The sequence below is a fragment of the Cucumis sativus genome, chromosome 1 (genome assembly GCF_000004075.3).
Source record: "Cucumis sativus cultivar 9930 chromosome 1, Cucumber_9930_V3, whole genome shotgun sequence".
NCBI lineage: Eukaryota > Viridiplantae > Streptophyta > Magnoliopsida > Cucurbitales > Cucurbitaceae > Cucumis > Cucumis sativus.
The window spans coordinates 2,530,860-2,546,910 of record NC_026655.2 but is presented as its reverse complement, the minus strand read 5'-3'; the positions used below and the strand labels follow the sequence as shown (position 1 = coordinate 2,546,910).

The following is a 16,051-nucleotide window of genomic DNA, read 5'->3' as shown; positions in this document are numbered from 1 at the left end:
AAATTGAAGGGACCCTAAACTAAAAACTTAATTACAAAAAGATATTTTTCCAATTTTCATATATTTAAAAGATACACAAACACTGCAAATTCAAACTGTTTATCACGAGAACAAAATCTCCTAAACAAGACTATATATATCTTATTACCAAATCCTTGTGTGTATGTGTGTGTTTTTTTGCTAATAAAGTTGTTTGATTATATGAATAGTTTGGTAGAGAAGAGATAATTGGGAAAATAGGCAGTGAGAGAAGAAAAATATTAGGGAAAATTTTGAGAGAACACAATAATGTATAAAATCTTGAACTGTACTATGAGTTGTACAGATTATATTGATGAGAGTTTTTGCCATAAAATCTGATCCAATATAGTTTGTTATGATTCTCTTCTTGTTTTTTCTTTTTCTATTGACTCATTCTTTGCAGTGAGTGAGACCCACTTTCATTAATGTTTTTGTTACTCCAACGATAATATTAAAATTACCCATTTCTTAATCATTCTCTAGGGTTTTTACACATCAAACTCCCCCACATTTTCATTCACATGCAAAACCAAACTCTAGGGTTTAGCTAGGTAATCTGATTCAAGTGAATTCTTTTTGTTGAAACCGATCTAAAGAAGAGAACAAAGTTGCTCGTAATAAATTATTCGACGGCTTTTCATTAATTAGGTTAAACTTTTATTGTATCCCTCCCTTTGAAAAATGGGGTGGATTGGTTGATGGGGAGGATTTATGTACTTTTTAGGTCTAAAAGAAGACATTTAAAATTATCCCCAATACATATGGTGAGAAGATCATCAATCAAACCTCTACTTTGAGGTTTTTATACAGAAATACTTATATATAAGAAGAAAATGTAATAAAAGTATTGAAACACATATATTTGAGAAATTTATTTACAGATAAAGTAAAATTCAATCATTATATATATTTTCAGTATCTTTGACATTTAAGACAATTGCCCTTAAATTTAACCATGACAACCATATTGAAGCTTGTGGAGTTGAATGATAATTTAGTTATATAGGGTTAAGTTGAACAATGGAATACATATATACAATATTATTGTGACATATATATTATATAATAGTTGTGAAAGAAATTATAATAGATATGAATATTGTTGGTAGAAAAAGTAAAGGGAGGGAGTGAATTAGGAGGGTATATATATAATGTGACATGTTGTGTTTGAATTTATTCCTTCAAATAAAAGAATAAGAAGGAAGAGGGAGAAGAAGAAGAAGAAGAAAGGCACCTTATAGGTTATTTTGAACAAAGCATAGATTTAAAATCAACTTTACAATGTGTGTTGGACCCAGCCACATTCTATCACATCCACAACAACTATATATCATCTTTAATTGGATGGTTGGACTTGTCACCATCTCATCATATATCACTAATTAAAACACACACACCCCTTAATCATACTTTTCTCTATTCTTAATTCCCTTTTTTTCACCTCCAACATACGAGATTAGAAAACCCCATTACCCTAAATTATTTATAAATTCCAAAAATGTATCTTTCCAAGTTTCATTTGATTCTCGAGTTATCGTAATACACTATTTTTAGTTCTTGAGTTTTTAAAATGTTAAAAGATTGTTCGAATAAAATTTGAAAATTATAAGTCTATTCTTATAAATTTGGGAACTAAAAAAATACATTTTTAAAAATTTAGGGAAACCCTATCTCTCAATTATATTTTGTTGAAAGTTGTTGTTTATTTTTATAAATATTATTCTTTTGTGACGAGTGGGAGACCTTAAGAATAGTGTCATTGAATACTCAAATTATATGCTTTCATAAAAGAGATTTATGTGTAGTGGGGAATGTCATGTTAAATCAAACTCTCCCTCAAGGTTTTAACTTTGACTAATTTTAATTTTCCAAATCATGTTTGACAACACTCAACCAATTCACCTTCTCATTAATAATTAAGGTGGTAAAATGTATCAACAAATCTCAAAACGAATTCTTTATCAACTTGACGTTGAGTCCCAAGTAAGGATGTTTTGTAAAATGTCACTTTTTATAGTTTTCAAATTTTAACTTGATTTTTAAAAATATAGATAAAAAGTAGATATTGAAACGAGAAATCCTAGAGGTTGAAGAGATGTTTATATGTTTAATTTCAAAATCATCCAAAAACAAAAAAACTATAGTGACTGAATTTTTTTTGTTTACAAATTAGGGTTTTGAAGCTTAGAAAAGAAACAAATATTAATTTAAGAGTGAGATGAAGATGGTTGCTTGTTTACAATATCTCATAATAATTAATAAGAATTTAAAGGGCATTAAAAATAAAACATTTATATACATATTCTTTTTGAAATTAACATTATGGCATTTTGGGTATATATGAAGGTAACATTCCTCCCCCAATTGAGATGGGATACAAAGAGAGATATATTTATATATGATATATATAAATATGGATTAGTTCCCTATGGGTAGCAACTTGGAAGGTGAAAACATTGAGAAAAACCAAAGAAAACAAGAAAAGTTTAAGATCCAAATTGGCTCATTCAATTCCCACTCATTAATTATCACACATTTCTTATCAAACCTTTGATTTTTTAAGATATATATAGCCTTATTGAATATAAATTAGTGGAAATGGGAAGGTTGTGTCATTTTCACACATATATAAACAATATAGAAAAGGAAGAAGGAATTGATGATGATCCAAAGCCTCCAACACAACACGTGTCGACACCCCACTTTCACAATGAATTCCATTGATAGCTTAGTTACTTATATATATATATATAACATCAAATTAAAACAAAAAAATATTCAACAATTAATTATCATAATTAACACAAACCCTAACATCTCTTTGATCATATTTGAGTTTTCTTATGAGTTTATAAATAGATCATATATTGAACTAAAAAGATAGGAATAGGACTTAGTCAAATTTATAATGGGGCTTTGTTAACTATATAAAGAATAAATGTTGATTTGGACGATCATATCAATATTAATGCATGACATCAAAAGTACTTCCCAGTTAAAAGTGTTTGAGCAAGAGTAATACTAAAATGGCTTCTTTCATTGTGTATGGTAAGCATTTATGTGAAATAAATTTTTCTTATAGTGAGACGCCCTTTGGTATAGACCAACATAACCAATTATACCCATAATGTTCAATTTGATCGTGCTAAAGTTTAAAGGAATGATTACAGTAGACAAATTTGGACAACTTTGACATTGTGAAGTGACCCCAAACGTAATGTAGGTCATGCCTAAGCACACATGCATGCACCCTCTACAACTAAAATAAAAAGTCATACGACATTGGTTAAAAATCCAAGTGGTCAAAACCTTAGTTCCTAAGGACGATGCCTCGAGTATGCCTCCAACGCCAAAAAAACTCTTTAGACTCAATTCAACCTCTTTTAGTCTAATTCAAAGGATAAATCGAAAACCCTAGCTAGCTAACTAACTAGGCTAACCCTCGTATAAAAAATTAATATAGATCATAACTTCTTCCTTTTTCTCATATAGTTCATGCATTTAAATAGATTTGAATCCAAAATTCTTGTAATTACAAATGATAATACACACATATATAATATATATAATACAATATTTTATTTATATATTAGATTAAATTCTCCTTTTTGCTAACTTTAGAAGTTGGGTTGCGTTTGAAGTAGGCTGTCATGACAAAAAGAGCTTAATAGATAACCACAAAATAAAACACTACACATGTCCTTGTTTTAGTTCGGAGAAATTATCTTTTTAGTCTCCAAATTTTGAACAATATGTGTTCGATTCTTAAATTTTAAAAATGTACGATTTTAATTACAATATTTACAAAAGTAGATCCATTAATCCTCAAGTTTTCAAAAGGTATATTTCCAGCGTTTCAAATAACTTTACATTTTTATTTAAACAACCATACATGACATTTTAAATTAGAAGAATAATGTTTAAAAATCACATCATCCTCTCTAAAACTATTTTTTTCTAAGCTTAAATATCAAATAATTATTTAACAAAAAAAAGTTTCAATAACTTTTCTAAACCTAAAAAAAAAAAAAGACTAAAAGGTACATTTTAGAAACTTAAAAGATTACATTTTAATAACTCAGGAACGGAACATACGTATTCTTCTCCCACAATTCCTGAAAGAAACACTCATGTGTATTATTCTCTTACAAATTGGTGTTATCCCATATCATTGTTGATTAGGGGAGGTAATTAATTAAAATATTTGATGAGATTCCCATTCTTTGGAATATATAGATTTGACTAATTGATAAGGGTACTTTAATTAGTTTTTTTGCTTTCCCATTCCTGGAAATGGACATTTGATTTGATAATTCTTTTGGCTATATATTCAAAATTGGTAATGCATTATCAAATCTTTCAATGTTTGTCGTCTAAACTTTTCCTATACAGAGATAATAGAGATACCCAATCAACCCTAATCGTATAATTCTATATTCTTTAGTCTCTTCTATACCTTCTTCGAAGGATATAGGTCGTCCCTTTTTCTATTCACTTCACTTTTTTACTTTCCAAGCTACGTCTAATCAAACTTAACCTAATTCGTACCTACCTTTCTCGCAACTTATCGTTAACAAATTATTTAATGAAATACTCATAATGAATCAAAATTGTCTCATTAATTGTAGCCTTTGGAAATGTAGAATGTTTAGGTCGTGGTTACGTCGATAACCCATATGAATTTTTGGTTATGTTCTTGGTTTCTAAAGATAAAATAATCCATATATAAATGTTATCTAGTACTAAATATCAAACGTTTTTTAAAATCATACCGATAGAGAAACAAAGGTTCCGTTTGGTAATCATTTGATTTTTTTGGTTTTGGAAAATTAAACTAAAATTAGCTTGATTTTAAAAAATATTGATAAAAAGTATATAACAAAACGTGAAATTTAGAGATGAAAAATATGTATATAAGCTAAAACTTTAAAAATAATAAAATAAAACAAAAATTTTAAATTTTACCAAACGAGAATCTAAAAGAAAATAATTATTTTTCCAATATAATTATGAATCTAACTCGGTGACATGAAAACCATGGTATAAGAAATTAAGAGTAAACAAACTCAATATAATTTTAGAAAACAAAAAATCAAGTTCGAGATTATCAAACAACGCCTTAAAGGTTTGTATAATTTCTTTCCTCAATAATAAAATTTGAGATATTTTTCTCTATATTGTGGCGGCTTTAATGAATAATTACTTGTCACTACCCAACTATACAAAACCAAAAAAACAAAAAATGCAATGAAACCTCTCTTTCACCTTTCTTCTCCCCATGTTCACATTGGCCATACATGTTTAAAAGGAAGGGGGACAACATTTTGATACATTTTGGATGAGAGTATAAGAACAATTACACATGTGAGTGTTGTTATTGGTTTATATTTTATATGAGTTTGGTTTCATCATCTTTTAGTTTTTAATTTGATGTTTTCCAAAATTGTGTTGATTTCTTCCTAATATCTTATGTTAAGACAAAAAAAACATACTTCTTTCTCTAACAACACATTTTAATTCTAAAACCGCAAATTAGAATGGTTGTGTTGAAATAAATTTTACCGTCTATCAACGATAAATAACGACAAACATTTATATAGACAGCTATCGGTGTTTGAGCATCGAAAGATAGTGATAGTTGATAATAATTTATAGTGTCTATGGATTTCTATCGCTACTAATTAAAAATATTTTTCGTAGTTTAAAAGTGTTTAGGGATCACAAAATACAATACAGATCGTCTACTACATGTTTGTTAATTCATCGCACTCAACAAATAAATAGAATTCTCTTATTGGTACCAAATAGACCCTCGTCATATTTGACGATTTGGTTTTTTAGACCGATTAAATTCATCTTTATATTATCTTTTTTTACGAGAAGTGTCCAATATGTTATCAATATAAACATAATTCAACTGTTAATAAACAAACGCGTACATTCAATCGAGAGATTGGAGGTTAAAAATCTCTCCCTTGCCCTATGAATTTATTTTAGTGAGGAACAAAGTATGATATTCAATATCATACATATATAGAAATTCCTTCCAAAAAAGAAAAAGAGGGAAGAAATTTAGTTAACCTTTAGAATTGGGGCTTGTGGAATGGCAGATGAAAAAAAGGAAGAGAAAGAAGCCCATATTAATGTTAGGAAGCCCAAAGAGAGGTTTCACTAAAATGTTAGTTAGGAAGCCCATACTAAAATGTTGCCAACAAAGAGTTTGAAGAACCAAAAAATTTACAATATTTTTGTGACATTTTAAACCTTTTTTTTTCTTTTTTTTTTTTATAGATTCTTTTGTAATATTTTGAAATAAAAATAGAATTTGTTTAGATTTCATATTAACTATAAATATGTGATTCTTTTTTCAAACATCATTTAAGTTGTTGTATTAAGTAGTCTCCAAATATTTAATTCTTTCTTTATTAACATGACGTCAAGATGTGACTTTCTTCATGTTATTACTTAGTTGATATTTGACTACAAATACGTGACACATCGACACAATTAGGGATGGCAAAAATCTTCATGGAGTTCGATACCTAGCGATAAATCTTTGGTTTGACTAGAGACATTAATTGAATTTGATCCCGACCGACCCAAATATTTCTTTTTTGTCATTTGATGTTAGATTTTTTAAAATTTTATTTGATAACTAAATTAACTTAAATTTTAAACAAAAAGTTGTTGAAATATTTGTTATCGTTAATTAATTTAAGAAAAATCACACAAAAAGATAGTTTTATAAAAACAAGTGTAGTAAATTTTATCTTTATACGACTCCAAGTGGGGATGGGGGATTTACGATTGGGAATGACTCCAACCCGATTGTCAATCTTAGACAGACCCAATGTGAACGTGAAGATGGAGAGGAAAAGGAAAAACAATGGTGATACGATCGAGGTAGGAGATGGAATTAAGTATCCAAATATCTTTTCTGTTTTCCTTTTTTGATGTTTACAAGAAAAATGGAGTGATAATGTTAAATAATTTAAATTCATTTTCTATTCAAAATATCTCCATCATATTCAATTTTAAATAATAAATGGTAAATGATAAAAATATGAGAAAATAATCTTATAATAATCTTATTATCATCTATATTTGAAAACCACAAATAGCTTTATAAATTTCATATATATACACTGCTACAAATTTATTGAAAAATCTAACCAAAATAATTTATAAGTGAATGGATCTAAAAATTAATAAATTTATTGACTTTTATACATCACAATTATCGTGTACTAGATTTCATATTTTGAAATTGATACACAATAACTCCATATATTATCTATTTTATCAATTAAATCTCTCTACATATGTTACCCATCGTTCATTCATTGATTTTCCATTTGGTTGGACAATTGAGTTTTTATAATACTCATAGCTGAAAATGTCCTTTCCATGGTAGCCGTTATAACTAGTAAAATCAATGTTAAGCTAAGCATATGATAGACTAATGGGTAAACTTTATTTTGAGTTGTTTTCAACATTTTTCTTAGAAAGACCCATACTTATTAACTCAACAAACATTTTATTTGAACGAACAAATGAAAACCAAATGCATAAAAATAAAATAACAAACTTGAAAAGACAAAGAAGAAGAAATAAATAAATAAAAACTTATCTCACAAGCAAGAAGAAGACGCTGAAGAAAAAGAAAAAAAAAAAACTTACAAAAATGATAAAACAAGTTACAATAATTAAGTCTATAACACATCTACTTTATTATTTGAAAAAATAACCAGAACAAAACCAAATTCATACATATAAAAGCCAGGTGTGATTTTGTTCAATTTTGGAGATATTCTAATTGATTTGGACATAGTGTTTTTATCAAACTATGAATTTGTGATCTAAAATGTGTGGGACATAGAATATTTTGATAAGATTATTTCTCCAAAAATCAAATCGTATATATATATATATATTTGAATGAATCTAAGACATGAAAGCTAATTTCAAACATTTACTTTGAGTTATCGAATAACTATATAAATGAGATTTTAAACCTTAATATTCTTTTTCCCACTATTGTTATTATTGACTTTTTCTCTTTTTCATTCTCTCCCATTTCATATTGACCCATCACATTTTCTAAAAATATGTGAGATAAATAATATTAGCTAAATACACAAGACTTTGCTTAGATAAGAAATATTATTGAGGTTCTAGAACTAATTTGACAAGTTTCACCATAACTTAAAATAAACTCAGACTCCTCTGAAGGTAATCGTGAAACTCAGACTCCCTCGAAAGTAATTGTAAATCTCTTCGAAAACGAATTCAGGCTCTCCTGAATTCATTGACTGTAGTGCAATTATCTGAGCTTTCATTCATATTTCTTATCAATCGATACTCTGTCAAACTTCTACGGTATGGCGGTCTTCAATAATCTGTCATACCGTAGAAGGTAACTAAGATACATTCGAAAACTTTCTTTGATAACACGAACTTCTTCGAATAGAAATCCAGTAATCCGCACACAAAAACTTGCGAGAAGCTTCAGAATTTAAATACTTTATCAAATCTTCAAGATCTTCTTTAAATCTCTTATCCCGTATACAATAAAACCACTAAAGAAGATATCAAGAATTCTTCGTAAAATAAAGAACGACACCAAAAATACAAACTTTTGACAACCTCTAGCAAGAATGAATTTTATGGAAATCTTTTAACTTCTTATTATTAAAAGATATTTATAAATGAACTTAAAGATAAAAAAATAAAAAAATGTAAAACTAATTTCATAATTCTTAAAAAAATCAAACATTTTCCATAGAAAAAGAAGAAAGAAAATAAGTAAAAGACAAAAGTAGGAGAGGGCAATAATTAGTGGGACAAAATATATACCATCTTGTAGCCATAGCCATTGAAAAGAAAACTAAAAGTGATGAATATATAAATCCTCTATTATCTCAGCAACCATTGATATCTACAATCTCTTTTTCCTTCTCTCTCTCTCTGCTTCGGTTTCTCCTTTCATGTCTACGGTATGCTCAAACCCTAATTCTAAGTCCTCATCACTTTTTCATTTTTGCTGTTCAATTCATACTTACTTACACAACAAATATATTTTAACTTTTTTCTTTTCTCACTTTAGTTGTTCTTCATCATTGCTTTCTCTAAATTTCAATTTATGTGTACCTTCTTTTGATGATAAATTATAAACGAGTATATAAATGAGTACTTTTGGAAACGAAAGAACTAAGTTTAGACCAAAAAGAGTTATATGACTGAATTTTATACTATATTTAGCTCTAATTTAAGAAGATATATATAAACTTGACTCATTTTTATTTTTGAGGAAGAAGATCATGGAGAGAAAAGGAAAAATAAAAAGAGGAAAACAAAGTAAAAGTAAAATAATATTAAAAGAATAATTTGTTTTTAACAATATTTCATTTTTTCTATATTATATAAGGATGTAATAAAATAAACTAATAATTGAAACAAAAATTAAATAAGTTCATCAACTTTCAATTTCATGTCAATTTAAGATGAGATGTTCGTATACGTCTGTCTATTGTTTCCAACTTTAGTATTTTACTTTTTCAAAAATCAATTTTGTATCAAATAAAGAAATAATAATACATTATTCTTCAACTCTCAATTTTGTATTTTATAAATTCCTCTAACTATATTCAATATTTTTTAAACTAAACAAATAGCATGAAATTAAATTTTATTTGTTTAGCAAATTAAAAAATATTAGATATTGAATTGTAATATAAAAAAAAATACTTTTTAATCTAAAAAGATCCAAAAATTTCAATTTCAAAGTTTTAAGGACTAAATTACAAGTTTAAAAATTAATTTAAAAAAAAACTAATATTATTACAATAGTAAAAGTAAAGGTTCTTCATATAATATTCAATATATAGTGGCCCTATAACATTATTATTACTACTACTACTATTATTATTCGTTTGATATAATTATATTGTTTCATCCCCCCTTTTTGTAATTAGTGCCCTCTATTATTCTTTTAATTACTTGTAATTTTAGAAATTAATGTATATGTGGACATCAAGTATTTACATTATTGAAGTTTTTCCCATTAGAGAGTTAAATACTATTTAAAAATTTTCCTCTATTTATCATAGTTAATAATAATATTTTTGATGCGATAATTAGTGACCTTCTACCTTGTTTTACTATTTTGTTATTTTTTCAGATAAAAACAATGTTATTCCATCATTGGTTTCTCCAATTTACACTCATAGTGACACTATTCCTAAACTTGGAAGCCATTCAAATAAACCACCAAACCCTAAAGACCCAATCTTTTCTCTCCCCATTATTCACTTTAACTCCTGGCTCAGTAATTGAAAAATTCTACTACAATCTCAACTTTCCCAAAGGCCATATTGCAATAAAGAGCTTTGATGCTGAAGTTGTCGATGAACAAGGTAACCCCGTCTCGCTTTTCGACACATATCTCCATCATTGGACACTCGTAAGATATTACCAACACAACAAAACCACAACAACAAATCATACAACAAATACAAACTCTATTATTATCGCGGGTAATAATGGAGTTTGCCAACCAAATACATTATCGTATTTTTATGGTATGGGAACCGAAGCGAGGAAAACATCAAATTTTCTTCCTGACCCATATGGAATTGAAGTTGGGAATGAAAAGGAAGTTCCTTTAGGGTTTGAAGAGAAGTGGGTTCTTAATGTTCATGCCATTGATACTAGAGGTGTGGTGGATAGAGTTGGATGTCTTGAGTGTAAATGTAGTTTGTATGATGTTAGCAAAGATGAATTGGATGATGATTATATAGGAGGATTTAAATGTTGTTATGATAAAGCTCAATGTAAAGTGAGGGAAGGTTATAATGGAGAGGAAAGGAATTTGTATATGAAATATACAGTGCAATGGGTTGATTGGGATGATGATTTTGTGATTCCTGTTAAAGTTTATGTAATTGATGTGACTGATACTTGGAAGCCGTCGATGGACTCATCGGGATTAATATCTCAAGAACATGACTGTAAGGTACGTCATCAATTTAACTACATTGATCTCTCGTTAATTTCGTAATTATTTTGGCTATGATTTTAGTGACTTTAACTTCTCTGTGCATATGCACATAGGTTGAGTATGATGTAGAATCTTGCTCCCTCAAAAACAAGTTGCATGGGAAGTGTAATGCTAACAAAAGGTCAAAGGTGATGTTTCAAGACACTGGATTCATTGTGTATGGAGCGGCTCATCAACACATTGGTGCAACCGGTGCAACCCTCTACGGAGAGGTATATAATAATCTAAAATCCATTATATATACTTGGTTTATAACCAAATGATTTATTTTGATCTATACACACATTCAATTATCTTTAAACGGTTAAGTTATACGTTCTACGACATTGTAAAACAGGATGGAAGAGTTTTATGTTCCTCGTCACCAATATATGGAGAAGGAGACGAAATAGGAAATGAAGAAGGATATATTGTTGGAATGTCAACTTGTTATCCAAAATTAGGGGATGTGAAGATTAATAAAGGAGAAATAGGGAGTTTTGTATCAAAGTATGATCCTACACAAAACCACACAGGTGTTATGGGTATCTTTAGTATTGTGGTTGCTACCAAATTACCTAACTCATTGTCTCACATGGAAGTATGAGCAATAAATCTTGGTTAGTCACATCCTAAAGAAATTAAATAATTCATGTGAAACTTATTATTGTATTCACATATATGATATTTTGTGTAAAATTTGGCTTGTGTTTAATAGTATCTATATATGTATAAAAATTATCTACATATTTACTTTATATCATTATCACTTTGAGAATTGTATGTGTGTCAGAAGTGTATATAAATAATTACTTCAAAAGTATGAAAAAAAAATAGTATATATAATTATAAATATTTCATCGTGACAAATAGTTTTGAAAATATATATATTTTTTAAATGTCTTTGTAGATGTTTATTTTATCTATGCTAATTAGTAATTTACTTCAACAATAAATCATTACAATATTTATGTATGATGTTGTGTTAGCAAAAATATGTTCGCACCTTATGCCTTTAGTAATTGGTATTTTCTTAATTAACCTTATACCTTAAATATATAGTAAATTTATAAAAGTAATAAATCAAATAGTAAATTTATTTAGTTATTAAGTCCTAAACAGATTTATGGTATGAGATTAATTTCTATCTTTTTTTTTGGGTGAAATTCTCAGCAAAATACAATAATCTAGTATTTATATAGCAAACAACCGTATAAAACGTCCACTTTTTAATATCTAAACCGTAGATTATTTATTTATTTCATACTATAGATCACTTATTCAAAAAGTTTGGATAATCCAAACTAAACTTTAGATCATTACATGACGATGGTGCTGTCATTGCCAGCTTTTTCCGGAAGTGTTGATGATGATTTTATTTTATCAGCAACAATAATGTGAAAGATACCCCGAACTCCTATGTGGGTCAATGTAGAACTATAATTGGATACAAAAGTTACCATTTCTCCTTTGTTGATCGTGATTGAACCTGGCTTTGGATAACAAGTTGTCATTCCAATCACATATCCTTCTTCATTTCCTTCGCCATAAATTGGAGATGAAGAGCACAGAACTCTTCCATCCTGATAAGAACATAGCGTTTATATCAAGGCTAATTATCTAAGGTCTGTCCATTTTCAGAAACAAAAAACTAGAAACGAAGTGCTAATGAATGCAAGAGCAAATATATAAACATAATAGTTAAGTTTATTACCTGTCCATAAAATGCTGCACCAGTTGCACCAATATGTTGGCTAGCCACTCCATAGATGAGATACCCACTTGATGGAAACATTACCTTTGACTTTTTCACAGCATTACATTTATCATCATCAAGCTTCTTTGTGAGGGAGCAGAACTCTGCATCTACATCATACTCAATCTGTATATTATATACACATACAAGAAAGCAATATATATAAACGGTTAGACATATGAACAACTTCATCTATGAAATTACATATAAAAATAATAATGAATAAGTCCAAGGACATACATATTAGTCAAAAAAATAGAACAACTATTATATTTATATTGGATACAAATTAAAGTAACGATGCACACTTTTAATCTCAAAGTTAATTTAGAAGTAACTGAAAATTTTCATTTATCTTATATCAATGTTGCTTTGTGATTTCAAACATATATTTAATATATATATCGTGATTTTACTTGAAAAGGAAAAATTTAAACCCACCAAACTTATAAAAATTAATAATTTCATATCAATTAATTTAATTATTTGGTAATTTAGTTAAATAGTTTAATTTATATTTAATATAAACATATTTGTTTCTTTAAGTGATTAAAAGTATATTAAAAGATGGTAAAGTTAGTGGATGAATTCATCTAGTTTTCACTTTCTATACACAAAATTAATAAATCAAACACAAGTATCAGATCTACTATTGTATTGTATGTTCCAACACAAAATTTAATTATATGATCTTAGGCATTTAATACAATACTTGTGATCAAAAGGAGTAATTAATAGAGAGTACAAGTTACCAGACAATGATGTTGTTGAGAAGCTCCCGCTGAGTCTGACAATGGCTTCAGAGTATCAGTAACATCAAATAAATAAACTTTAACAGGAATCACAAAATCGTTCCAATCCACCCACTTCACTCTATATCTCACAAACAAATTCCTTTCTGGAAAATCTTCTCCATCACTTAATGCATTCACTCTACACTTTGTTTTATCATAACAACATCTCAAACCTCCTTTATAATCTTCCGTTAATGGCCTTCCAAATCGATCTTTTGTAATATTATACAATTGGCAAATACACTCAATACATCCCAACTTGTTCTCTGCTCCTCTTGTATCAATTGCATGAACATTGAGACTCCACCTCTCTTCATAATCTGTGGGTATTTCTTTTGCATTCCCAACTTCAATTCCATATGGGTGTGGAAGAAATGTGGATAGTTTTCTTGATTCGGATCCGAAGGCGTAGTAGGCCTTTAAAACGTTCTGTCCACAAACTCCATTGTTGCTAGCAATGATGAAGTTTGGTTCTTGAAGCTCGTTATAGCTAGTATTTATTGTTGGGTTTGTTGCATTTTTGTGTTGGTAATATCTCATAAGTTCCCAGTGATGAAGGTAAGTTTGTGAAAGTGGAATTTGATTGCCTGATTCATCTACAACTTCAACATGAAAGCTTTTTATGGCAATGTGGGATTTTGGGAAGTTGATATTGTAGAAGAATTTCTCGATTACTAAACCAGGTGTTATTGTGAATGATGGAGATGAAAAGGTTTGAGTTTTTATGACCATATTCATGGGATAGTTATTGTTTGTTCCAACAGCTTCCAAGCATAAGATCATTGTCATCATTACAAGTACCAAAGGAAGCAACATTTTACTCTGCAAATTAGAGTGAGAAATGTCTAAAATTGTATGAGTTAGGAATATCTTTCACCTGCAAACAGAAATTCTTAATAACAAACAATATATTGTAATCTTAAGTTACTATATATCCTTTCAAATACTGTTAGATCTATTCATTTTTTTTATTCGAGATCTTTAACATAAAAGGAAACGTAGTATTTTGATATTCTACGTTGAAATTTTCAAATAAGTAATGATAATGATAACAAACTATCTCCACATATCTCTTTGATATCTCACATAGTATATGATTATTGTGCATTTTAAACCTAAGTTTTTTGTTGCTCTACTGAAGTCATCATATATAATTGTTCCCACTTCTATATATCATAGATCTTTCCTTCTCCCTATCCAACGTGAAACATTGCTTGTACTTAAAAAATTTCCCTTGGTTTATTTGGATTCGACTCCAATCCCAAAACTTGGATTTCTTCTCTATACTGTGATCCGGGTCATGATGCATAAGCCAAAGTTTCTTAAAAACCCAAACTTCTATCAGCTATGAAGTATAAATATGAATACGATATGATACAACAATACATAAATCTTAAAAAACTTAGGATACAGATACATTGAGGATACTTTTTTTTTTTGAAAAATACAAAAAATCTAAGATATATATTTAAATTAAACATAAAAGTACTAAATGCAATCCACTCCAAAAACATGCAATGCGAGAAGAATGACAATAGTACAAAGTAGCATACGAACACTAGAATACCATACAAAAAGAAACATCACAGATATTGAAATACAATAGTGAACAGAAAGTTGGTGGCACACTATAGAGACAAATGGATCAAAGAATAAGATTGGAGTGCATGAGAAGTACCCAGACAATTAGACAAACGAAGAACTTCTTTGTTGAACTATTGAAGATATTCAGATGGTTTACCTTTTCCTTTTTCTTTTGAACGTGTGACTCTGTGAAGACTCGGACTTAAAAAGATGTAGATTAGATGATTCTAGAGTTTTTTTTTTTCCCCTTTAGTTTTGGGTTGGAGAAGATTACGTGAGTTTTCATTTTTCTTTCTTTCTTTTAATGGTCCATACATCCCTTTCACGCATTTGGAAGAAGACATGCACATGTATTGATCAGAGAAAAAAAAAAAGCCAAATCGAATATCGAAGGGTATAATTTGGTATGATATCTGTGATGTTTCTGATTGTGTTTCATTGCTTACAGACTAAAGGAGAGGTCTAGATACGGCCAGAGGCTAGTTAAAATTCAAAGTACTCTCCTAAAGGTGGATTAAATTTTAAATAATTCAATTATTAATGTAAATTCTTCATTATAGGCTTAATTACATATGTTACCTTATTTAGGTTGTATAGGGCTCTTATTTATTTAGTCACACCAATGTAAAATAGATCAATTCAATCAATAAAATAATAGTAAAGTAACATCAGTAATTGTGATAACAGGAAAAGAAAAAAGAATAATCATAAGGAAAGTAGAGGTTTAAATAAGATGGAAGGCTTAATAGTAAATATGGAAATTGAAAAATACATGCATATTTGAGAAGATTAATGAAGGTTGGATGTGTTGAAGCATGCAGAGCCCTGAAGCTGCCTTGCTGATGTTGGTAGGTGTGA

At 28.6% G+C, this 16,051-nt stretch overlaps 2 protein-coding genes across 3 annotated transcripts; one reads left to right on the top strand and one right to left on the bottom strand.

Annotated features, from left to right (window-relative positions):
• Positions 1-8,877: 8,877 nt before the first annotated feature.
• LOC101215981 lies at positions 8,878-11,817 on the top strand. Its single transcript, XM_004137276.3, has 4 exons — positions 8,878-9,017; positions 10,202-11,035; positions 11,134-11,292; positions 11,418-11,817. The coding sequence occupies exons 1-4, from the start codon at positions 9,009-9,011 to the stop codon at positions 11,664-11,666; spliced, it is 1,251 nt and encodes a 416-aa protein (XP_004137324.1). The 5' UTR covers positions 8,878-9,008; the 3' UTR covers positions 11,667-11,817.
• Positions 11,818-12,271: 454 nt separating this feature from the next.
• LOC105436375 lies at positions 12,272-15,418 on the bottom strand. 2 transcript variants are annotated; one of them, XM_011662040.2, is made up of 4 exons: positions 15,288-15,418; positions 13,568-14,431; positions 12,774-12,941; positions 12,272-12,642 (listed from the first exon to the last, which is right to left on the bottom strand). In XM_011662040.2, exons 2-4 carry the CDS (start codon positions 14,423-14,425, stop codon positions 12,379-12,381), a joined length of 1,290 nt encoding a protein of 429 aa, XP_011660342.2. In that variant the 5' UTR covers positions 14,426-14,431; positions 15,288-15,418; the 3' UTR covers positions 12,272-12,378. The 2 variants fall into 2 exon arrangements, with proteins under 2 accessions (XP_011660342.2, XP_031736213.1); XM_031880353.1 differs by having other exon boundaries at positions 13,568-14,454; positions 15,288-15,360.
• Between the last annotated feature and the right edge of the window lie 633 nt (positions 15,419-16,051).